Here is a 25,642-nt window from a genome sequence, read left to right on the forward strand (position 1 = left end):
AGACCTTTAGGAATGTGATGCTAACTGAAAACCTAAGAAAGTTGAATTAATAGATTTAAATAAAAATGTATATTAACAAAAAATGGCCATGGCTCACCAGAGAATGAACAAAACAAAATAAGTGAAAAACATAAAACATTAAAAAAATAAATAATGTATTTTTATTTATTTAAACTTCTTGTGTAGCTATTTGTGTGTAAACATTTACCATTTGACATGACATAAAATGAAGTTTTGTAGAAAAAACATATCATCAACAACATTTACCTCCTTGTACAGCTTCTGCTTATTTATTTATTTTTCAGTACTGACTTCCAGTACTTTTCAGTACAGACTTCAGCTACCATCAGGGACACTTAACACGCTGCACTACATATTCATGTGTAAGGTGATGGAGAGCAGGTACATTATACTCCATAAGATAAAGTATATATATTTCATGACATTTCTTTTTTTATTCCCCCCACCCCCATCCCCCATGTCCCTGACAGACTGGTTCCAGTACAGCACCTCAGCAGGTGGACCCCTCCACCTCCTCCTCTGCCTCCCCCTCTATCTCCACCACTACCACCACGAAGGCAGAGCAGAAGAAGCTTTTATCTAAAGACTCCATCCTGTCTCTGTATGCCAGCAGCTCAGTGGGCAGTCAACCGCAGAGCCAGCAACAGCCTGCTCCAGGACAAGGTAACACACACACAAACGCACACACACACAGCAGTGTTATGAACCCTCTGTCATCCATTTCTAAACTATTTTGCATCAGTTTATTTTAACTCTGAACACAACCTGTTCACTATCAGGAAATAGCCAACTTAATTGTTAATCAATAACCTCCTTCTACTGTCTGCATCTGAGCTGCTCAACCAAAGCTATCATACTGTTATTTACAGCTACTGTGCAGTAAACTCTGCCCCAACACCAGGCAACATCTTACCTATCTCGAAGTATACATGATTTTTAGCTTTTTCCACTCTGAGTGGCAAGAAACAAGCCTTCACCGCACCCACAGTACAACAGTTGTCACCATAACTTATCTACTATCTGGCTGCTGTCCTCAGTAGGTGTGCTATATTCTTATAAGCCTCATTTTCACATTCTCGTATAATTGCATACAAAAGCCAATCTACAGCAAACAGATTTATGCATGAACCCACAGCATTATGATATATATAGACTGAATGTGTAGCAAAGGCACAAATCAATATTTTTATGGTGAAAAATAAAACAATGTCTGTGAAAGGTGTTCCTGAATAATGAATCTGTGAGGAATTATCATCCCACTCCATCCCTGCCATTCCTGTCATTTTTAAAGTGCATTATGGCATCATTGTCACTTACCAAAATTCTTTCAAGCAGTGTTCTTTACAGCACAAAAACACTATAAATCTACAGATAAATCCACTGTGCGTTGCTGCCTCGCACCAAACATCAGACAGACACAGTCAACAATTAACTTGTCTATATAAGGCAGCATTTAGCTGCTAAAAGCTATATATATTCCCTCAGGAGTTGGTAGAGACCAAAACAGAGCTAAAAGGAGAGAGATATTGAATATCATTTACAATTATTTGCTAACATGTTTGCCATATCAACTTTTGTAAGAGGATACAATGTCAGATGTTGTGTTTGTAATTTGTTGCGCTGCATCTAAGTGGCCAAAAAATAATTTGACGCGTGCAAGGAGCAAAGTGAGGCAAAGGTGTGTCCTGAGTTCACAATACTCGAACTGCAGTGAAAGGTTAGTGGTCATCCCAAGGTTTTATGTCTCTGTTTGACGAATGTACAGAGAAAAGAGGGAAATTGAGCAAGGCCAGAGAAAAATAGCAGAAAAAAGGGGGGTTGTGGGGTGTGTTTTTAGATCATTGAGACTCTGAAATGTCAAACAAAGTCTGCACAATCTTGGGTAGTTTAAGATTTTTTGGGAAAGATCTATCTCAGAAGGCTCCAGCTCCCCCGCGACCCTGACGGATAAGCGGTATAGAAAATGGATGGATGGATGGATCTATCTCAGACTTTCCTAGCTCAGATTATACCTTGGGGGGTCCGTTATGGGCTAATACGGTTACTACATCCTATTTTTGTCATTGTAATGTAGAAATAAGTTTTAATACAACTATGTATTGCAATTACAAGTGTTTTGCTGAAAGGGAAATACAAATACCTGGTAGGTGTTGAGGTGAGGATCCTGAACAGCTAATATTTGTCTGAATTCATGAATTGGTTTGTTCAACTGCTTAAAGGTAAAATATGTAACATTAATATAGCAGCAAACAGCTATTTGCTATGTAAAGACAAAGTGGAGTAATGTCATCACGAGCAGAGACTAAAGTGGCCCAGTTTGTATTGCATCCATTTTCAGCATGGTGAGCTGGTAAGAAACAGTACACTGAAAACATATGAGGTGACTTAAAGGCAACACAGTAAGGTAACCTAACTGCCTAATTTACAGTTTGATCTGAGATTACTGTATTCAAACGCTCTCTCTTTTTTCCAACTTTATTGAGTAAACGACACGTGCTTTTGTTTTGGTCCGAGATGCTGGTGTTCGTGGCAGTGAATGTCGTATATTTCACTTTTAATGTGTTGTACATGTAGAACGCTATGCGCACATAATGTCTCATAAGTGGGGGGAAAACATAGCGTACTATAGGCATGGGAGCACACACTCAAATGCACAAACAGAGACACACACCTACACACTTTGACACTTACATCAAAAGAAAGATGCATCATAGAAATGGAGGTAAGTGAAGGCAGATAAAGGTCAGCATGCTGAAAAACAGGCAGCGTTTGCATTTTCACACTCATCTCACAGTTATTTTGTGTACAGACTGAAATGCCAAGACTGTTTATGTGTGCATGTAGGCGGATGTTCATACATATACATACGTTAACCTGAGTATGTTTGGAGTGCGTGGGAAAGCATCAGTGGTACATGTTTTCTGAATGGTGAAGGACAGTAAGCAGCACATTTGTACAACAGGCACTTGTGCGTGTTGATTATACTGCTGCATGATTACACTGATGTATAGAGGATTAGTGATGGAAATCAGGATGAAGGGCTTTCTGCTGCCTTATTGTCCTCTCTGAATCCAAATAAATGCTAATGGAGATCAAAGCCAAGAGATCCTCGCCAGGCTAATGCTCCAAATCACTGACTCTCATCTCTGTGTGTGTGTGTGTGTGTGTGTGTGTGCAACCATGGTTGCCTCTCGGTAATGCAACTCTGTTCACAGTTGATAGTAAAATTATTACCATTCAAGAACACTACAGTTACAAAATATTACTAACAGTCTATGAGTCCTTTACTGGTTGATTTACCTTTTAAATCTAGAAAATATATCCACCTGTTAGTTAGCAAATGTGAAGGAAGTTGAACTTCCAAATATGGTTAATGAGCTGCTTGGGTCACAGAAGTGACCAGAAACTACATTTTGATGTTCCTTTGTGATACTGTATTATGTGATACTGATACTGTATTGTGAAGAGTCCCAGTCTGAAGACAACTGTGTGCAAATTAGTGCACTAGTGATAGTCATTGTGCCACCTACTGGCAACAGGAAGTGAGCTTTGTGTGACAATTTTCATTTGATTTACATGAAACTTTCATGACATGCTGTACATCTGATACACTCATTATGTAACTCACATATAATTCGTGAATGGACACAGGAAGTGCAGTGTCAACAACATGAAAATTCAGTGGCTTGTAGCTTTAATTTCTATTTGGATTTTAAAAATGACAGTTTACCCTTTAAATTAATTATTATTCACTACATATCTCGTAGGGTATCATAGCAGAGCTGGATACTTTGCAGTTTGTGAGGAAAACTGTTAATTTACTTCAGTACAGCTCTCTTCTCTCTCATGTTTAGTTGGAAATATGTTCAGTAGTAGGAAAATGACAGTTATTTGACATGTATATATAAACCTAATTCTGTGTGTTTTTTTTTTTGCTCCAGCAGGTATGTACATGGGCCAGCCTCAGATGCAGTTCACTCCACAGGGTTTCGCTCCAGGGATGGGCGGAGCTGTCCCACCCACCACCATGATGAGCGGAGGGTCCATGATGCCCAGTATGGCTCTGCACAACGGGGGCTACGCTGGCATGCAGCAGCAGGGCGCAATACCAGCCAACCAAGGACAGAACTTGTACAATATGCAGCAAGGACAGCAGCAAGGACAGTGGAATATGAACCAGGTAACACTCAGGATACACGAAGATGTGTTATCTCTGTAAAACACACTCAGACTGGTGGTGCTTAATTCATTTTATGGTGACAATGAACTAATTTGTGATTCCACTCCAATTTCTCTGCAAATTAATCTTTTAGCGAGCACAGATTTATGTTTACAGTGTTAAAATGTCATAAATATAGTGTCTTTTTCTTGTGACGTACCACCTCGTGATAGAGCTTTATTATCCTCGTCCCAAAAGTTAATACATGGCCATACACAATGTTCTGCTCCTTTGTGCAGATCTCTGTGCAGTAATGACCTCGCCCCTTCAGGCTCTCTAAAAGCCCAAGAGAAGCAGCTTTAATCAACTATGCTATACTATGCTTTTCTAAAAACCAAGGTTATTGTATAATAGTATAATGGATTTTTTTCCTTAAATTCTACCAAGTCATTTTCTTGTCACTTTGTCCCTAATTCTAGCCCAGTACCATGAAATGATCAGCTAGTGCATAATGAATCCACCAACATTGGATTTTCATTCAGTGTGTGATATTATTATTCCTAACCATGACTGAACAGTGATTAAATATTTGACTTTGGTCAGTGGTATTAGACCACTGTGGAGCCAGTATTGGTCCTGTAGTTAAAATCCAATCTGCTTTAGTCAGTGTTTCACAGCTCTGACAGCACAGATGTGATGTGTTTGACTGATGTGAAGCAAACAGCAGTGGAGTTTTGCTCTGTGTTCCTCAGCTCAGTCACTCCTTGTTTGACTCTCAGCAGCAACGAGCAGGCAGAGTAAGAGACAGTACTTAGAGAGTGGATTTACAGAGAAAACTAGCTGTGTTCTGGTTACAGCGGCTCTGTCAACAGGTCTGTCTCCTGGGTCCCATTTACAACATGCTGTAACCATAGTGGCTGTTTCATTATCTCTGTAGATTTTTTTTTAAAACTCTGTTTTCTTATTATTATGATTCTTCCCACATCAGGGTTCAATAAGTGTTAAAACAAGTGTGTCAGAAATCTACACGTTCTGAATCAATTTTTGCTTGCCCCTATAATAAGCCAAATGCTACCCGCCATTTCAGAAGAAGATTGTTGCTCCTCAGTAATCCTATGCAGGTTGTCTAAATTCAGAGCTTCTGTTAATGGATTCAGTCTTACCTACATGGCCGCTTTGTGTGATAAAAGTTAAAGAATAAAACATCATCTCCAAGAGCCGTGTTAGGGTGTGCCTACAGGTCCAGTCTTTGGACCACTGCTTTCAGTGCATGAATAAATGATTTTCCATCTGTGAGTGATGGGGAGGAGACCCTGGTGCATGCAGACAAGTTGTTGCCTAAATCTCATTAAGAATTGAAAAAGTTGCAAATTGGCTCAGTCACCGTGTGACAATGTATGTTTTTCAATAAACAAATACTACCAAATATTTATGTAAACGGAAAAAGATAAAAAATGCTTTTTTTAAATGGTTGTGTTACTCTAGATTCCACTCTCAGATTCAAAGGGCATATTAGAAGATGTAGAAGCAACCATTAAAACATATTTGAGTGCATGCAGTGCAGTGACTTTTTTTTTCTTATTTTCATTACTTCATATCATGTCCTCTCTGTCCCTGTGGACAGGAAATTGCAACAGCATCATCACTGTGATATACTTGTGAAACAAACACTAAACTCTGATAATTGTGTTCAGATGTACGGTTAAAACCTAAGATAATCCATAATGCTGCTCCTCCACTTTGGGAGAGCTGTGTTCACCTCTGCTCAGAGTAAAGGAGCAGATCTCCAAAGTCTTCTTCACAGGGAGACTGTAGCGTCCCTAATGGTGTCCCCACCTTTACACAATCCCGGGCAGTCTGAAAACCTGCACAGATTTCCATATATTCTCTCATGAGGTTTAAGAATGGGTTTTAAGTAACCAGTCATTTTACATTTTGACAACCAATTTTTATAACTTTGGATATATGAATGTAATATTTTGATTTTTTTCTGTTCTGTTTTGTTCTGTGTGTTAGTGTTTATGCCTAAGTGGGTATTCCGCTTTCCCAAAAACAAATTTTAAGTTGCTGGTCAATTTTCAGAGATGATCAGTTTTGTCAATTCTGAATTTTATTGTTTTCTTTAACCTGCACATGGACAATTAGAGTGATCAACAAACGTGGTGTATCCAGGACAAGGGATGTGAAATGCTGTTTGAGCTCTCTGTCTTTCCTTCAAAGGTTCATCTGTTTAAACTGTAGTAGAAGTAGAAAATGGGTATTTTATGACTTGTACTGCATTATTGAATCAAACTCACTTATATTTACAGAGAAAGCTTCCCAGGTTAAGTGAAGTCAATCAATCACAAACAAGACGTTAATGATCAATCCCACATCCGACCGTGACACTGTTAATGAAAACATCAGTTCAGTTATTTAAGGATATTTAAATTGTGTGTTGATCAACATCAAGGCAGGAATGAAATCAGGTTGTTTTTTAGCAAACACAAAGTGTTAATTTAAGAATATTCCCCTGTTTGAGTAACGGATATGATCTCTTCAGTGATGAGGGCTTCCAGCTGTATACTGGATCGATACTGGGAGGCCTGTCAATAGAGACTTTCTTTCAGAAGTTTGTTACCTGCTACTGAAACACACACTGCTTGTACCCAGTCCTTATTGTACTGTGTGCATGTGTGTGTTTGTGTGCGTGTGTGTGTGTGGTTGCACTCAGCACTCAAAACTGTTGTCAGCATCTTGACATCTCGGTAGGTTAATGAGAGACCATAAATCACCCTTGAAAAACACACACACACACACTTCATCTTCTACCTCCCACTTTGACTGTTCAAAAGCAGTGATGTGTGTGTGTGTGTGTGTGTGCGCGCGCGTGTGTTTATGTGTTTGTGTGTATTGTGCAGGAAGATGTAATGGAATGGTGAGTTGATGAACGAGTGTTTGGTTGCACAAATGTCCGGGCATGGCTGATACACATGCATAACCACACACACACACACACACACACACACACACACACACAGGTACACACTGCTCTCAGATGACCAGATAAGTGAGTAGCACTGCACATTAATAATAGATAAGACAGGATGGAAGGAGGAGGGGAGGCAGATGGGGTGGTGGGTGGTGAAGAGTTGAGAGGTGAACAGGGACGGCGGGAGGGGGAGAGGGCAGGGAGCAGAGGAAGAAGAAAGAGCTGAGATGAAGATAAAAAACGAGGGGTGGAAGCATGGGAGTCTGACTGGATGGAGGGTAGCCCTCCTGGATGAGGGAATAGATGCCTATTTTTAATCAGATGAATTCTAACAATCACTCCCCTGCTCTCACTCTCTCTTTCTTCTCTCGCTCAGATGACGCAGCAGATGTCAGGCATGGCCATGAGTGGTGGTGGGCCAGCGGCAGCCGCTTTTAGCCAGTCAGGGGCCCCCGCGGCTGTTTGGCCCGCGGCTTCACCTGCGCCTTCCGGCCAGACCCTCAGCACTCAACTCTGGAAGTGACGAGAAGGCGGTCCTGAGGATGAGTGGGAGTGATGCTCCTGATTCACCCTTCTCCTCACTGCCCAGAATAAAGAACACACAGCAAAGAGGTTTGACTGCACACCTCCACCATGCTTCCTTTAAGACAAACTACAATGACATCACAGTGGGTGGAGTGGAAAAAAAAAGAGAAAAAGACAGACTGGCAACTGCTGTTTCCAGTCTTCTTTCATCTTTCCCTTTCCTTTTTGATTTCCTTCATTTGTTGTTGTCTGAAGAAAGAGACAAAAACAGCAGAATTGACTAACAGGAAAGCTGCTGGACCAGTAACTCAGAGTGTTTGTTCTAGTAATATTATATCATTACCAAAATGGATAGTTAGTGAATAGTCTCTCAATACTTACCGTAGATATGGCTATCTTGTGGTTGGTCTATGCTACCCTGTCCTCTCCCCTTCCTCTGCTGTGTATATTGTAACCCCCTCCCCCCTTACTGCCCCCCACCGCCCCACCCCTGATAGGGCGAGCAGAGCCTCGTAGCAGATAATCGTCTGAACAGTACTGTATTTATGTGAATAAGATGTGAACCTTCCGCTTTTTCAGAGCCATAGGAGAGAGTCTGATACTTCCGTTCCCAGTGTTTGGTTCTCTTCGTCATGTGACAGAGGAGGCTCTCCACTTTATTTTAAAGTTCTTTTGACCAGAGCACAAAGCTCCCTATCCAGCAGATTTTACTTTGCACTGACTCACCAAGTCCTCATTCCAAAATTTTACCGCTTTCCCAAAAACAAATTTTAAACATTTTAAGTATTATATATTTAAGGTAATCAGTGTCTCCTTACAACCACTTGAATTCTCTTTTTCCCACAGCAGCCACCTTACAATTGCCTCGGCGGCTAAGATCTTATACACAAGTGGTTCCTGACCTTAGGGTGTCGTCATAAGATACACGTGAAGGATAGCGAGATCATTGGAAATAAGAAAACAAATTACACTTCTTAATCTTTGTGTTTTATTGTGAAATAGCCTTGCCTTTCAGGACTCCCAACCATAAAAATCTCTTAAATGAGCAGCAAATATCATTTCTTTCAGCTCTGTTTAATTCAGACTGTGACAAGGAGTCACACGCATTTTAATTTAACAACTTAAATCATTTTGCCCCCACAAATGCAAAACGACTAAAACATGCCTGAAACATCTAGATTTTAAGGCATACATGTGTAAAACATTTAAGCTAAAAGAAAACCTGGCTGTCATTCTTCTGCTTATACGAAACAACGCAACTAAGCTTAGTTTGTGCCAGATTTTCAAATCAAATGACTTTGGCAAATACCCTGACTCACTGTTTTGTCGAGAGTTATACTAGAAGATCGATACGAGCCTCATGTTTGTGTGCAGGGGGTCTAACTGGGGCGATCAGCCTAGCTTAGCATATAGACTGGAAGCTGGGGGGAACGGCGTCATCTGTAAAGTTTACTAATTAACTAAAGTTAATTAAAGAGGGTTTATACCAATTTCCTGTCTGTAAGTTCAAAGTTCACTAAAGTTCACTAATTAGCATGCTTTTTGTCATTTGTTCAGTGCATTCACAAGCAAAAAAAATATGTGCTTGTAGTTATTGGAAGTTTTCTGCTGGAACTATTTTTATAGACTCTGGACACAACTAGAGAACAACTGTCCTTCAAGTCTGCCATTCAGGCTAAGCTAATCACCTCCTGCCTTTAGCTCCATACTTAACACACAGACATGAGAGTGGTATTGATCTTCACATTTTATTCTCCGCAACAGAACTAATAAGTGGATATGCCAAAGTGTCAAGAACATAAACATTCAGTTAAGCAATCAGTTCCAGTACAGACTGAATAAACACCTAAAGGTACAGATCAGCGTAACTGAACTTCTGAAAACTGCAATATTCACGTCACAGTTTGAGGGACCACTCTAATTCAAAACAGCTACGAAGCCAGCTGTCTGACATTTAGACTGAAATTCTTCTTTTTGGAATAACTCAATTTACAGTGTAGATATTTTACTCATAGTGTAAAAACAAAACCAGACATTATTTAAATTTATTGCCCTGCTTTAGTTACAAGTAGATATTCCTTTGCTCAAAAGAGTCAAAAACTGTCGGTAACCACGGACATATACAATATATACGTATATACACCATTTGTCCGGTTGTTCAGTTCCAGTATTTTTGTCAGCTGATGATGGTCATCCAGCCCTGTTTGTTTTACTGCCAGCTGGTTAAAAACGAACCAAAACTCAAGATATCAAGGATTCCCTTCAAGTCTCAGTAATTGCTGGGCGGTCCCTGGCTCCCCTGGGTGTCTGTGGTCGCCGTGCTGTGGTGCTTTGAAGTGTTTTACAACCAAACGAGCTGGGTTCACTGGAAACTGGGCGCCGACCCAGTTAAGACTTTCCTTCTCGTTGAAATGAACCTTTTCCCTAGCGAACCCCCGAGGCAAATGAAAGCACTACTGGAATCACAGCAGTTTGTCTTTACTGCACTTTAAATAGCAGAGCAGGTACTGTATCTCTTGCTGTGTTGTGGGTGCGTTTCTCAGATCATTACATAAGTGAACTGTCAGTTCACTTTCAACTGCAGGGTAGGACTGTCAGTCTTTTTCTTTTATTAAAAATGGATGTGTGTGACTCCCAAAATGTTGCTCCCTTCACACAGGATGCTATAACCATATGTTCTGCTATCCGCCATCTTTATTGTGGTGTTTTGTTGTGTGCAGTAGAAGAGAAGCACAGTTTGTCTGATGCAAATAAACCTGGATGACCCTACTGAGGGCTAGAAAGGCAGGATGAGGATCAGGTTTGGACAGTGCTAGCAAAAGGGGACCTGTATGAAAATGCTGGATGGGTCCCGTCGCCACTATATAGTCCTTGTTTAGCAGGAGACCGAACAGAGGAGCAAGAGCAGAAATGAACTAACACACACACATGCACACAGAGTTACACTCAGAGATTCATGTCCATACACACAGGGTCCCTCTGCCACGCAATAACTGTAACACCCTCTTTCACGCGTGGTTAATGTGAACAACGCATAGATTTAATAAATCTAATGTCCTCCAGGTTTATTTCCAATGTGTTTACATTTTCTGGTGCCTAGTACAGAGAGAAAAAAAAGTGGTTTCTGTGAATTCAAAAATAAACAGGAATTATTCTGTGTTCATCTCTGTCCAGTAACTGTAAAAGTATAGTTTTATCGTTTTGGGATTTTTATTTTTAATTTTTTTTGTTTTGCTCCTTTTTTCTTGTTCCAAGTTTTACAAGAGGGTCATTTAAAATAAAAGCTGTTGAATTCTGGATTTAGTCCTGTTTTTATCAGTTATTGCGTTTACATTGCACGCCAACACCTCTAGAACTTCAGCGATCAGGACAGTACTGCCGTTAACACTGGAGTTGTGAAACTAGCAGCATGTCTGTCTGATGTGCTGTTTATATCCCGTCTACTCAATTCATTCCTTTTTATTCCTCCACTGGCAGGTGCGATTACTTGTGAGGCCAGTTTTCTTTGTTGTCAGCCCACACAGACTAAATTATTGATGACAGTCTGTCAAAAGAGATCTTACTTGTTTCTTCACATTCACCAATTCCAAACCCGATCACACACTTCACATACATAGAGAGCAAGAAGACAGCAAAGGTCGTTCCAGCTGATTACATATGATCAATTTGGGTTGATGTAACAGAGAATTACGGCATTTATGCATTAATAAATCATTATCGCATTAAGGTTGAGACGTTAACGTGATCCATCTAAACAAAGAAGACCGGAGCTGGAAAATCCTGCTGCTTGTGTCTCTTGTGTGGAGACCATGAAGAGGGTGCAGTTGTTGCGTAACAAGCGGACCTACAAAGAATGAAAAGCTGATGCAATCCCTTTTGACATTTTAATTTGCTCAGTGAGAGATGTAAATGGGTTATCATCGTTATGATAATTACAAAAACTTCAGTATTTTGGGAAATACTTGCCTTCTTTCTAAAAGGGAGAAAAAAACCCCAATAAAATAAGAAAATCCATGTGTGTTAATTACAAAACGGGTTGAGTTGTGGTTAGCCTAGCTTAGCTTGTGAAAACAGCAGGGGCGTAAGAAAATATTGATTCATTTGAGTATCGCAGTATTTTCTATTGTGATACCATATCAATTCTCAAAGACACTGTTAACAATTTACATGCAAAGAGTTTTGGCAGTGGTTTGTTTTGTGTTTTAACCTCCAAATGCTAGATAGCAGTGTTGTTATAATCTTCAGCCTTTCGACTCTTCCACTCAAAGTCAGGAAAAAGTAAGCACAAGAACACAAGTCTATGAAACAATATATCACCCTGCTTACAATGTCACAATGTACTGAATTGCAACCCCTGTATCATGACACATATTGTATCAGCAGATTCGAATGCACTCTATAACTCTAGAAAACAACTAACTTGGCCCTCTTTGAAGTTCAAAATACATGTAAGAACACCTCTAAAGCTAGTTAACACAGCATTCTAGCTCACTATGTCCAGCTGTGCTGTGCTCCAAATAAGTAGTTACACCATGTCACTTCCCCTAAAACAAGAAGTGGTCAGTTTTCTGCTTATTCACGGGTTAAATGAATGAGATAATGTGTGTTAATATGCGCAAGTAAGCATATTCTTCTAGAGAGGGATAGGCTAGCTCTTAATAGTCTTTGTGCTAAACTAGCTATATGCTAACAGCGTCCTGATAGGAACTTTGTACTTAATGCACAGACAACAAATTGGTGTCAACCCACTGTGATAAGATATAGGCAGTTATCTGGACCACTAGCCTTGTTTGTATAGTAATAATATCACGGTATCACAGGTAATTTGACAATGATGTGTTCATTATTAAAAATGACATTAATGATTCACATGGCACTTTTCAATTCAGCAACATATTTTTTTTTTTACATTTATACATCACTCGTTTACGTCAGCAAGCCATGGATGGAGGAGATGAATTCCACTTTATCCCAGTTTGTAAAACGAACATATTCAGTGCTGTCCAGTCCTCACAAAGCACATTTGACAGACAGCCAAAAGTCTTGAATCATGCAGCTCCTCAGAGTCTGTGTCCGTGGTGAACAGATTGTATTAGCCTGATAAGGAGAGAAAGCTTTGTGCTGTTGTTAGTCCCAGCCAAGAGGCCATGGCCAGCCACAATCAGCTTCTGGTTTTGAATTTGCTGCTTAGCTCTTCCTTTCACACCTCGATGACCACAGTGTCTTTCCGATGCTTGGGCTCATTTGCGAGGTGTGGTTTCTCTGTGCGAGTGTGCCAAACAAGCACCTGAAAAAGAGAAGAAGAAGAAGAAGGGTGAGAAAATCTGCTGACAGTGGAAATGCTGGGTACTAAATAAAGCATGAGCAGGCTGTTATGCTTGGATGAGGACAGTAAAGACAGCACAGATGCAGGTGGATGGCAGAGCTTTACTGATACCATGTAAGAGCAAAGACTTAGGTTGATACTGTTGCTGTTTTAAAGCTGCTAATACCTGAGGTTTTGTGCCAAAGAATTTTTGGGTGTAACTGTAGAAAATATGAGAAAAAAAATGAAGTGATACTGAAAAGCTGAAAAGATTATTTCTGTCTATTACACCTTGTGTCTTATTGTTTTTATAGTGGCCATCTTTCCTACCAGCAATAATAAGATTGTAATCTTAATCTAGGCTATAAGCTTAATATGTGCCTAATACCTAGTGCATTAGTAATAGTAATTAGTAAGGTTGGAGAAGCGGCTTGTGATCGGAAAGTCGCTGGTTCGATTCCCCCACCAGATGGGCAGGAAAAATTTGAGTGTGGTGGAGTGATAATGTCCCCACCCCCCATTAGCCGGCTGATGAGCAAGGCACTTAAACCCCCAATATATATGCTCCCTGGGTACTTGATGCAGCCCACTGCTCCTGTGTGTTTCACTGCATGTTGCATGTGTGTGTGTTTCAATCAGTGATGGGTTAAATGCAGAGAAGTAATTTCCCAGCTTGGGATTAATAAAGTAACTTAAAAAAAAAACATGGAGTGTGTAACTGCTTACATGCTGCCAACATTTCAACAATAGCAATGTGCTAGGAAAAGGCAAAAATGAGCTTGTGAACATGGACAAAACCAGCGTAGCTTTCTAAATATTAAAAAAAAAAAAACATCAGCTTTGCAAATATTTTATAAGGAATGAAATGCATTTGTTTCATGTGCTGGACTGTAAGAAGACACACGGTAAGTTTTGGTGACAGCTAATGCCACAGAGTACCTTTAAGTAAGAATTGGGTAAAAAAAACTTAACAGATGTCTTCCTGGCTCACCTTCAACCTGCAGCAGTTAAGCACACACAGTTTACCCATACAATGAGGGATTATTAAAGGCGTGCTTGCACTTTCTAAATAAAATACTTTTTCAATATTCTAACATGTGTGATTGTTTCCGTACAACCTGCCAGATCATCTGAATGCTTGTGTTTCTTGCCTCACTGGACTCTCTTGTAGTTTTAGATTTGATCTTAAGCCCATCCTGCATAAATCTAGAGATCTGAAAGAGACCCCGAGGACAGTCAGACGCAATTCAAACAGACCAGTCCCAACAGTGAGAACACCAACAGCAGAGGCAAGATTACTCCAACAAATCGTGATTTGCAGCTGTGATCAAAGAGTAGAAATATAAGTAGTATTTCTAAATATATGTAGTTTTTCCACCACTTCAGAGCTCAACTGGTTCTTTTGTGGGGGTAATTACATGTGATCAGAGCTGCTAACGTGTTCCTTCCAGTCCACTCGGGTATCATACAGATGGCTATACATATCACCTGCAGAATGACACACTCTTCTGTGTAGATTTTGCAGATTTACAACCCTGAAGCTAAATCTGGGGTGAATCTCCATCGCATCGGAGGTGCCTGGCTACTGTCTGGTGTTAATGAAAGGCCAATATAATGTTCTAAAGCTATTGGGGAGCTGTATGTTCCCTTGTTGGAAATGCTTTTTGAAGTAAGGTGATGATGATCTGATGAAATATCTGTCAAATGGAAAACACCGCTGCATTCTTCAAGGCAGAGTGAATTGTATCTACGTCCTGTTGCATTTGATGCTCACCACTCCGCCAGGAGAAATTCCACAAACAGGAAACAATCTGACACCTCCTGAAACGGATCAAATCAAAAGCAGCACGCACCTCACTGCAGCAGTTTGTCTTGTGTTTGAAGCCAATTTCACAGCAATATATTGGTGAGAAAACACTGCGGTGATTGCAAAGATGAATATTTTCCTGGAGAGAGGAGCAGATTAATTGCTCAGAGATTCAAGTCAGGTTATTTGGATTAAGGAAGTTTTCAGGGGTTTTTTTTGGTTTTTTTTAAAGTGAATAGCTAATGAGCTTCTAATTCTCGTCTGTGACATTTCTATGCCTAAAGCAATACACACATACACACATACAGAGAGAGGCTCACATAGGCATGATTTATTGCTGGCTGCCGTTGTTTCTGGGCTTCTTCAGGTGGAACATGTCACCTCCTGCACACTGTGCTGCTAATTGGCCCACTTTGCATATCTAACGAGGCTAATGTAGCAGCCACTAAAGCATCACTCCGGAGCAGTGGGAGAAATGGTACTGAAGGTGTGTGAGTCTGCGCATGTGTGTGCGCACGCACCAATTATGCAGTCAGAGAGCCCTCCCCGTTCCCCTGGACTCACACACCTCTCCTCCTCTTACTCTGCACAAGCCTCTTTCTCCCACTTCGCTCACCATTTTCCTCATTCATCACGTGCACTTATTCCTCTTTGTGCTTGTTTTTACCTCTCAGTCCTCTCTGCTGCTCTGTCTTTCTCTTCCTCCCTGAGGCAACTTGGAGAAAAAAGCTTTACCAGGTCAGAGCTTTTTCACCTTAATAACAAAAGGTGAGGACACACCAGGCAGCCCATCAGAGGGAGAAATTACTGGAAAAGCTGCAGAAGGATGACTGAATAGCAACAATTTCTACTTTTTGATTGCATTTTTTACTGGGCAAAAAAAACTGGTAACAATACACTGGCCTTTGTTTTAGGACTAAAATATGTACTGAGAAAAAAATTACCAGTGCTCACAGATGGACAAATTATTTAATGGAGACACGGTTTTAAATGACTTCAAACATATATTTAGCATTTCTCTACTGCAATTTCTTCTGCTACTGAAAGGCCAAAGTATCTGCCATTAGCAATGATATTTATCAGATTAGTGCTTAATAAAGTCATTTCTGAGATCTGTTAGGATAACCTGAAATACTTTATTTGGAGATAAAAGTGAAAACATCAACAACATAAAGTGTGTGCACATAACTTAAGGAAATTCAAAGTCAGAAAAATGTGATGGATGGATACAACAGACAGTTTAGCTAGTAATTTCAATATTTTTGAATGCCTTGGTTTTTTTTCCTCAAAATTAGTTTGGCTAATGCCTATGAGCACAATTTTATTGGTCCTGATATGAAAAGTATTTTGTTGCTCTGATCTATAGTCAACCATAGCCTGTTTCCTTATCAGTAAATTAGCCAATTATTCTATTTGCTGATGCTAGATTAAGGACACGGTGTTGCTCAAAAGATAATATTAACACCATCTGAGAAGAAAAGTGTGAAATCATTTTGGATTTGACACTACAGATGGAAAAATCATGGATAATAGTAAGGCTGTCTGCCGCCTTACTCATAATGACACACGATGACAAATCAGGTAAAGTCACTGTTAGCTTGTCATGAAGACGCACAGCGACTCACCACAATCCTGTCACTTCTACAAATTAGTTCGGATCTGACGGCAAGCGTTCAAATTAATTCAAACAAATGATGTCTTAGTTCTTAATTGTTTCAACTTTAAAAACTTACAGCTCCAGATACAAAATGATGACCAAAGAAATGCAAATAAATTTTAAAAAAGACCCAATTAAATCAACACAGTCACACCGCTAGGTTCATTAGTAGCTATTTTGGTGATTTTGAAGAGTTTGTCTGGTTGTCAAAGAATTTTTTCACTTTAAGAACTTTTTTTTTTTTCCACTTTAAATAAACTTTCAATCTCAAAACCATGGCTGTAATAAACCAGAATAACCCCTAAATGGGACAGAGAGGAAATAAATCCATGAAATCCACTTGGAAGGATTTGAGGATCAGATGCCCCAAACCACATCTAGTGGTGGTCAGAGATGCATTTAGTCACATTAATAAAATAAAAATTAAGTTTAGCAGAAACCTGGAGGTCAATGCAAACGAAATAGACAGCAGCATAGTCTTTCAGTCCAGACGTGTTTCCCTTTGCATTCCTCTGTGTCATATTTGTTAACTCCGCCTTCAATCAATTCATCTACCTATCCCCTTTCCCGCACACAGGCCTTTACTTTCCCTGCTCCCTTCTTTATCTCGTTTTCCTCCTGTGCTATCATCTGTCTCCATCTGTTCCTGCCTTCCCCCCCTACTCTCTTGTCCTGTCACTGCTGTCTGTTGCCATTACTCTCCTTTTCTAACTACATCACATCTCCTGTCAGTCGTCTCCAGATAATGACCCGGTCATCAGTTGAGCATTTCTTGCCTTCCATTGTCAAGGTCAGAATTCAGGCTCTGTGATCTGATGCGATCTGTCCTCAAAAAGGGCAGGGCCTGGAGTTGGGGAGTGCCACAGCTGCTGGAGAGGGCATCGATAACAAATCATTTCAATTCTGACTGCTGAGACAAGCCAAAGCCAGCCAAAAGTGGTTTACTCTGTGACTAGGGTTTGTAAGGTTGGAGAGTTTTGGAAAAACCTAAGCCATTTTTGTGCTTGACAGAAGACTAAAGACCCATTCAGCCATTTCATTCAGGCTCAATGCAATGATCATTTTTAAAAAAAACTCGTCTAACTGTTATTCCATCCATCCATTGTCTATACCGCTTATCCGTCAGGGTCGCAGGGGGCCTGAGCCTATCCCAGCTGACTACAGGTGAGAGGAGAGGTTCACCCTGGACTGGTCGCCAGTCAATCACAGGGCTGACACACAAAGACAGACAACCACACACTCTCACACTCACACCTAGGGGCAATGTAGAGTAGCCAATTAACCTAATGTGCATGTTTTTGGTATTGTGGGAGGAAGCCAGAGAACCCGGAGAAAACCCACGCAGGCACAGGGAGAACATGCAAACTCCACATAGAAGGGCCCAGACTCGAAGCTGGAACCCTTTTGCTATGAGGCGACAGTGCTAACACCTTTTGTACCACTGAAAGGAGCTGCACTATAATTTTATTTTACAGCTGTGCAGTGCCATTCTGTTCTGTTCTATTCTATTATTATCACTTTTATAAAAATATATCTTCTGTTACCTGAAACAATACTCGAAAAGGATCTCTTTTTCAGTATAAATGTTTATTGTTCTGACAGTTGGAATAACAATCTGCTGTCAGTGATGATGTCATCTCTAATGGCATAATCATGATGACATCGCATTCTCTGTCTGAACAACAGCAGGCTGCGTGACCCAAACACAACTGAATCTGACTTATGATCTCCAGATAAACTGGCTGAGTCACGTCACGTCCTCTAACTGCCAACGGCTTTATGAGTGATGACATCACATCCCGCTGCTTTTGTCACTGTGACGTGATTAATGCTGATATCACATCGTCTTGTCTGTGCCGTGCTGGGCCATGACTGATGATGTCACAGCCTGCTAATGGCCTTGTATTAATACCAGCGGTAGGGCACCACCATTAGTGTAATGGGGCTGATAATGATGATGATAGTTTCAACACAGAGCTGTCTGCAGCAGCAACAGCAGCAGCAGCCAGCAGTAAATGATGATCCAGCAGCTCTGGGGGTCTGTATCCTATTCCCTGCAGGAAACATTTACCCATAACCCACCAGGGACTGAAAGTGCATCAATGTGACCTACGCACACACAGTATATTTAGATTTAAATAAGCGTGTGGATTCCAGGTGAAGCAGCTGCTTGCTGCACTCTTCTTTTTTGGAGTGTAATGGAGGAACAGAGGCAGAATGGTGGCTTTGCTACAAGCATGAAATAATTCACTACAGGCCTAAACATTCAGCATCAAAACCAAAAACTGCAGCCTCGTGGGGACTTGAAATTACTGGTCTGAACCAACAGCCTTACCACCAGCAAGGTCGAAACAGGGAAATCTGGACCCTGAACACAGTCAGCCCCGGTGGAACATCTTCCCCTTTTAATACACCCACTGACATGTGACTATAACTGGTTATTGGGGGAATCAATAATGATATAATTTAAGCAACAACAGAAAGAAAAAAGAAATGATAATCTATATTCTGAAATCTCAGTTTCATTTCTCCTCATGTTATATGAGCACCTTTCCACGTACCATATGGTATTGTAGACACTGTACCTCAGAGACTCTGTAGTGAAACAGAACACTAAAATTGTAGTGAATTGTCAGCACAGACGATCCACACAATTAGCAGAGTTTTAACTATCGGTGTAACCAGTTCAGCATCTGAAGAAATGTGAAATCTGATCACTACCTCCTGTTCTGTTCCGGAGTTAGGGTGTTGAATAACGGACAAAAAAACAACATGATGTCACACTAAAGCTGACCTCTGACCATTGGAATATATAATGTCATTACTTAAATGTCATCATTTAATTCTATTAGACATTTGTGGGAAATTTGGTGATAATTAGCATATGAATTCTGGTGTCATGGCTAAAAATGTGATTTGTCAGGCCACAGTGACCTCTGACCACCAAATTCTAATCAGTTCAATTTTAAAGATGTTCCCTCAAGGTGCTCCTAAGATATCACCTTCATGAGAACCGAACAGACAACCTGAAAACACACGGCTATCGCCAGCCTGGGGGCATAAAGACTGTCTGTAAACAACTATAATTTACCATTTTAACACGACTTTTTAAAAATGCAAGAACTTTCAACCCCTTATTATATATTGGTGCCCTGAATAGCTTGCTCAACTATTCTCCACAATCATATCCTTGGAAACATCAATGTCCATCATCATCATCATCATTGTTGTCATCACGAAATTATGGTGGATCATGCCCACTGCTAATATCACCTAAAAATGTATTTAAAATGTCATTTTTTTAAAACAGCGGTAAATCTGAACAAAAACCCTTTCCGCTCAGCTTGTCTGGAACAACTGTGGACGTGACAGTTTAAGCCTGCCTGCTCCTTAAAACATAATGGAATCCATTCCTCACAAAAAGTCCTTTAAGGCAGCTCTGTGATGGTTGTCAAGAGGATGAGTGGCTTCATAAAACCAAGTGCCAACAGGGGCTGTGGTGATTCGAGATGAGCTGCATCGATCTAAGCTGTCCATGAACACAACTAGAATTGATAGCGTTATAACACCATTTCTATCCAATTCGAGCTGTGTGTGTCTAAGTTTAGCCTGTGCCACCAGCTTAAAGCATGACTCATGCTGTCAATAGTTGGGAGAGATGCCCCATGGTTAGTTACTGCTGTGATGGTAGTCATTATTGTGTCTGCACTTTAATATCACACACACAGGTGCTAGATTAAAAGAGATGGACCGTCGTCTGTGTCACCTCACAACATGCAGTCTGGTAACATACTTAGAACATTACTGACCAATTCCACAATCAAACAGCGGTGACTTTGATGGGTGAAATGGAGAAAAATTTCTTTCATTTTACACAGAATATAAACTGCATGTTTCCTTAGGAGTGCAGACATGATATTTGAATCTTAAAACACAAGGGTAAATGAAGAAGTTATGCAACGAATACAGTAGCTACCATCTGTTAATTTCACAGAAATATCCGCATTTGGATTTTTATTGAGGCTTATACTGAGTTTTATATTCTGTGTAAAATTTTTATTCTTAATGGCTGTGTAAATGACAATAATTTGGGTGGAAATTGATAGTGAGAGCAAAACAGGAGGTTTAAACAGTGAGAAAACGTCAGACATACTGCATGAATTTCCTTAACCCATTAATAACTAATGACTATATTTTAGTATGTAAAGACAAGCCATGGAGATTTGTTTCTGTTAGTGACTAAATTGCCGAGAGTGAAGAAGTGGCTGCCCATAACTGTTTTCACATGTTCATCAAGCCTTCACTGGTAAATAGGGTTGATTTTCTTTAAAAAACATAAACTATCACAGACAGGTAGTTTAACCTTCAGTTGAATCTTAAGAAAAAAATTGTGCCATTCTTTGACTGATTTGAAAATTTTCAACAAATTTGTGCTTAGATCAGGTAGTAATTAAATTGCCCCAAAGAAAATGATGAAATTCCACAGTGGACATTAAAAACAGAAGTTGTGCATGTAATGTGAGTTGGTTAGGTGGGAGGAGAAAAAGTTAATTAAGTTAGGAAAGTTAATCACAAAAAAATATTTGTCCACTGTTCATGGAATGTAAAGACGGTCCATAACTACAGATCATTAACTTTCTATCAGTTCAGCAAGGCGCCAGGCCTTGTTATTGGTTCCTGAGGTAAAAATAACATCTGCAGAACATCCATCCAGCTTTGTCCTGCACTCAATCGATGGATGTTAAATTTAAAACAATCTACCTCTCTGCTTTAGCTCATGGCCTGTGGATTTGGCTGCCGTACGTTTCTGTTTACACTTACACACAACAATCAGCTGGATTATTTTTCAAACTGAAGAAACTCCTTAATCTGATCATTACGGTATGAGGGCTGAATCATAAGGGGGTAAACTGAGTTCACTGGAGGAAAGAAACGGCAAAAATTGATCTCAGTTGTGCCTGGTTACTGACCCGAGTGCAGTTGTTGGCCTTGGGCTCCAACTCGGTGACTTTTGTGATCTGCTTGAGGAAGTCAGACTCCTGCATCCCCGGCTGGGATCCGCGCCGCTTGAACTGCGCCCGTGGGTTCGCCAGGATCACCTGGAGGTTCACTGCGAAGCCTGAGAGAAAGAAAGGCAGGAAGAGTTAGAACAAAGGCAGAGAAAGGGTGAGAAGGTTATCCGGCATGGATTAAAAGCACATTATGAGTCTATCGTAATCACAGCAGAAAATGAGTGAGTGCATTATTGGATCTAATGACTATGATATGGCTGATATGAAATTCATTTACCACAGGGGTCTGCCGTTCTCCTGTGATAATTGTACCATAAATGAGAAGGAAAGCATGAGAAAGTCAGAGGGAAGTCAAAATGCTGGTGATGCCAGCGTGTCGCAGCAGAGGAGAGGTGGGGACTAATGCCTGGCTTGCAACCAGATTTAATCAACCTGATTAGAAAAATTGGTAGCAGTGGGAGAAAATCTGACACTACATAATCACTTTGAAAACAAAGAGATATTATCTGTTCTAAGACCAGAAACACGTCCGAAGGTTGAAAAGAGATTCTGTTTGTGAGCCGAGTGTATTTTCCAGACCTGACATCATCCACATGTTCACGTCATATTCTCAGAGGCAAATGAAAGGAAACAATCTAAACACAAACATTGAAGTTAAGCCCTTTTGCTGCTGTACTTAACCCTGTTCTCACCAACGTGTGTGTGGAGAACAAGTCGTTCACACGTCCGACGTGCTGTCCGACCCTGTGGCCAGAGGCCTGATGGTGACACAGAAGTGTCTCCTTTACGTCTCTAACTGAACAGCAAAGCGTTCAGAGGTGGAACGGCGGATAAATACTTTCCAAGATTTTTCCAAAATGCAGTTTAAGGGCAAATATTCTGTCATGTCCCTCTCTGCCTGACAGTGAGGTACAAGCCTCTATTTTTCTGCCAGCAGTTTGTCTGCATTTGACATCATTGGTATCGCCGTGTTAAGTAATTTTGCATTTTTATTAACTGATGCTATTGAAATTCAGGAGCCCCTCTAACTGCTTCAAGTTGTTTTGAAAACACATTAACCTGATGGCTGTCAAACCTGGTATAAAGCTGACTTGCCCTCAGCTCAGTATGACTGATGTGTGTGTGATGAAGGTTTATTAATAGCACAACACTTCTGAGACCTTGACATGGGTCATTTCGGGCGTCTTAAGCTTTCATGCGTCATGAATTTAATTTTCTGACTTTTTTTCTGATGTACTGGAGAGGACTTTTGTCATGTGACCTTTATTGTCTTATATTGTGTTGGCAGAGGCAGTTTTATTAGGTTTAAGCATCAAAAATACTAAAAAATTATCACAATCTGGGTTAAATTAAATTCAATTATGTTATGATGAAATAACATGAGGATCACCAAAGTTCTAACAGTTATAATTAAATCTATTGTCTTATACATCATATGACTGGAGTATTTTTAGTCCAGTCAGATTTTACAATGGAGAGGTTCAGAGATAATATCATGTAATCCCTATGGTTTCTTGTCCTCTTTGGCATTTCCATTGAAGACACCACACCTCAGGACACCCCCACTGGACTGAAAACAAATCCCATCAGCACCTTCTCTCCTTCATTCTGCCTGCTGAGTAACTCTTTTAGCCTTCCTGCCGAGTCAGTAGACAAAATCAAGAATACAGGAAGAAATCCACATTCATACAATTTAAGCTGATTTAATCACAATAATTAGAGAGTGCAGGCCTCTGCAGAGGCCGAACTCTGCATGTGCAACCACTTCACATGTCTGGATATATTTTCAAAAGTTTTAGAATTATGTCAAATATTCTTGTGCCAAGCTGAAGCCTCATCATCTCAGCTGTGCATTTAAGCTGGCAATATTCAACACGCTTAACATACATTTATGAAAACCAAAAAACATTTTCTATTATGTACATAACGTATGAAGAAATAAAATAGACTGAAATAACATCAATAACATGAATAATATATATCAAGAAGATATATCAGGAGGAAGAGTGCATCTACTCATGGATAAGAGGTTAGCTAACTAAGCTGACTAAGCTAGCTGATGTTATATATTGTTATGTTATATATTTTCAGAAACGTTTGTGATCCTCTGTGAACGAGGCCTCTTCGTAATTATTGAATATTTATTTATGCAAATCGGCAGAGGGTGGCATGCTTTGGCAATCGTTATCGTGGGAATTCACCTCAAATAATTCACCACCCTTGCCTCCTTTCGGTTCGCTCTCCCTCTGGCTGAACAGCATCTTCCAGGCTGCAGCAATGCTGAGGTACTGACACATGGCCAGCAGACACCAGTCCTCTGAGTAATGTGAGCATCAGTGTGGGTCAGGCAGAGAGAAACGGTAGAAATGCAAATCATTTTAGCTTTAGCTTATCAGCCCTCCATAGGCTTAAGTTCGCTGCATTTTAGGTCAGGTCACACACAAACACACACTATCCTGTCATCCTGTACACACTCACACATATAGACACAATATTGGAGAAGCATTTGGTGCTGTTTTATGGTCAAAATAATAATTTAAAAAAAACTTTCACTAAAAAAAAAAGCTTTTTCTTAGGCCTTTAGCAAACTCTCGCCACTGCACAGTGTCTTAAACCTATAAAAAGATATCCTACCACTTGTTAGGTTACTCTGCTATCAAACTTATTACTGCTCCATGTGTGATACTGCAGGCTAATCAGCAGATAAATGCAGCTCAGGTGGAGCAGGTAGATATGAGAGCAATTACAAGATAGGCATCTTCTAACCTGCAGCCAGCCTCTGTGATATGGAGATCACAGCTTATCTGAGCCATGTTTGCCCATGAGGCTATTGTCCAGACTCTGCATTAACTTTGTCCCACTTTACTCCCGACCCAGTCCAGCTGACCTATATGGCTGTGTGTATCTACTGAAATATACACTACCCCTTTTTGATCATTACACAATCCAGTAGGTGAAATTATACATTATTTTTATCTGCATGCCAACATCTATTTTAGTACAAACAGAGTGACCCCACAACACAATGTTGTGTTGCACTGTTTCATTGTAGCAGCTATTGACATCACAAGACCTAATAAGGATCTGATTTGGGAGAGAAGATGTTTAAAGAAGAATCAATAAGTATATGAAATGAGATAGAAAACAATACCTGGCATGACCTATTGTGCTTTATTGATTTGCCTTACTGTAGTGTAACCTGAAGCTTTGGTAGCCTGAGGGAACCATGTGATCACGTTGTTGGCGTCTAGGTTTACATGCAAGCACACAATCAATTTTTATTTTTGTTTTCTCCCTTTGTTCATCCCCTCTCCCTCTGTTTCTGTTCCATCCCATTGCTCAGTGATTCATTTTCAGTTCAGAGCCTGATATGAAAAACAAATGAGTTTACCTCCAGGGCAAAACCAGATATAAGCACACTCAGCAACCATGACATAGTCATGTTAAAATCATAAGCTAACAATATATCAACTGTTTAGGCAACCACTGTGATCAGTTGATATCACAGTACAGTGATTCCACTTAGGTCCACTTCACCAAACATGTGTGTCTGCTCTTCTGAACATGCATGCACACACAATCCTTTCCGTTTTTGTTTTGAATAAAGACAAAGACAACTGAAAATCCAAGGAGAAAGGTGCCACAGCACCACCCGTTTTGTTTGACTGACAGGTGACAATTGAGCTGCGAAGCGCAGAAATGCCATGGCAACAAGTACCTGGCACCACCTGAGACAAAATCAAGCAAAAGTCATCATCTTCATCTAATAGTGACTGCAGCAGGTGTTGGGTCCAAGTCCATTCAAAAACAGTCCCTTCTCTTCTCAGAAGACATAGTAAATAAATTATTTTCCATTGGAATGGTCTAAATGGCGTATTTCATTTTAAATGTCCTTCTGGGCAGTGATTCCACAGATCATTGCTCTCTCAGGAGCTTCAGTAGAGGCTTGAGTTGAGCCAAAATCCCACCTCTTCAGAAACTAGTGCTTGACAACACAGACACTACCTCCTTATCTTCTCATAGTCTGTGAGCAGAATAAACAATAAACCATAAAAAAGAAGGAAATGCTGGATAGCAGATGGTAGTTCAGGGTGTCGGATATTGGCAATCAATATCCAGGAATTCTTGCCAGTGTCTGCTTTTTTCACAGAAAAATGCTTCCATAGCCAGAGATTTTTAGTGTGT

General features: G+C 40.3%; 2 protein-coding genes across 5 annotated transcripts in view; one reads left to right on the forward strand and one right to left on the reverse strand.

Annotated features, from left to right (window-relative positions):
- Window positions 1-11,080, forward strand: part of smap1 (small ArfGAP 1) — an 83,167-nt gene extending 72,087 nt beyond the window's left edge. For 3 of the 4 annotated variants that reach the window (XM_046401051.1, XM_046401052.1, XM_046401054.1), the window contains 3 exons: window positions 492-684; window positions 3,963-4,201; window positions 7,528-11,080. In XM_046401051.1, the coding sequence (XP_046257007.1) occupies window positions 492-684; window positions 3,963-4,201; window positions 7,528-7,674 (579 nt within the window). In that variant the 3' untranslated portion in view covers window positions 7,675-11,080. The remainder of the gene's footprint in view (window positions 1-491; window positions 685-3,962; window positions 4,202-7,527) is intronic. The other variant, XM_046401053.1, reaches the window with a different exon arrangement.
- A 457-nt stretch (window positions 11,081-11,537) lies between these two features.
- The window catches only part of b3gat2 (beta-1,3-glucuronyltransferase 2 (glucuronosyltransferase S)), a 44,607-nt gene continuing 30,502 nt past the window's right edge, over window positions 11,538-25,642 (reverse strand). Inside the window, exons 3-4 of the mRNA XM_046401056.1 lie at window positions 21,416-21,564; window positions 11,538-12,963 (exon numbers count right to left, since the gene is read on the reverse strand). Coding sequence (XP_046257012.1) covers window positions 12,877-12,963; window positions 21,416-21,564 — 236 coding nt within the window. The 3' untranslated portion in view covers window positions 11,538-12,876. The remainder of the gene's footprint in view (window positions 12,964-21,415; window positions 21,565-25,642) is intronic.

Source organism: Scatophagus argus, chromosome 10 (genome assembly GCF_020382885.2).
Source record: "Scatophagus argus isolate fScaArg1 chromosome 10, fScaArg1.pri, whole genome shotgun sequence".
NCBI lineage: Eukaryota > Metazoa > Chordata > Actinopteri > Scatophagidae > Scatophagus > Scatophagus argus.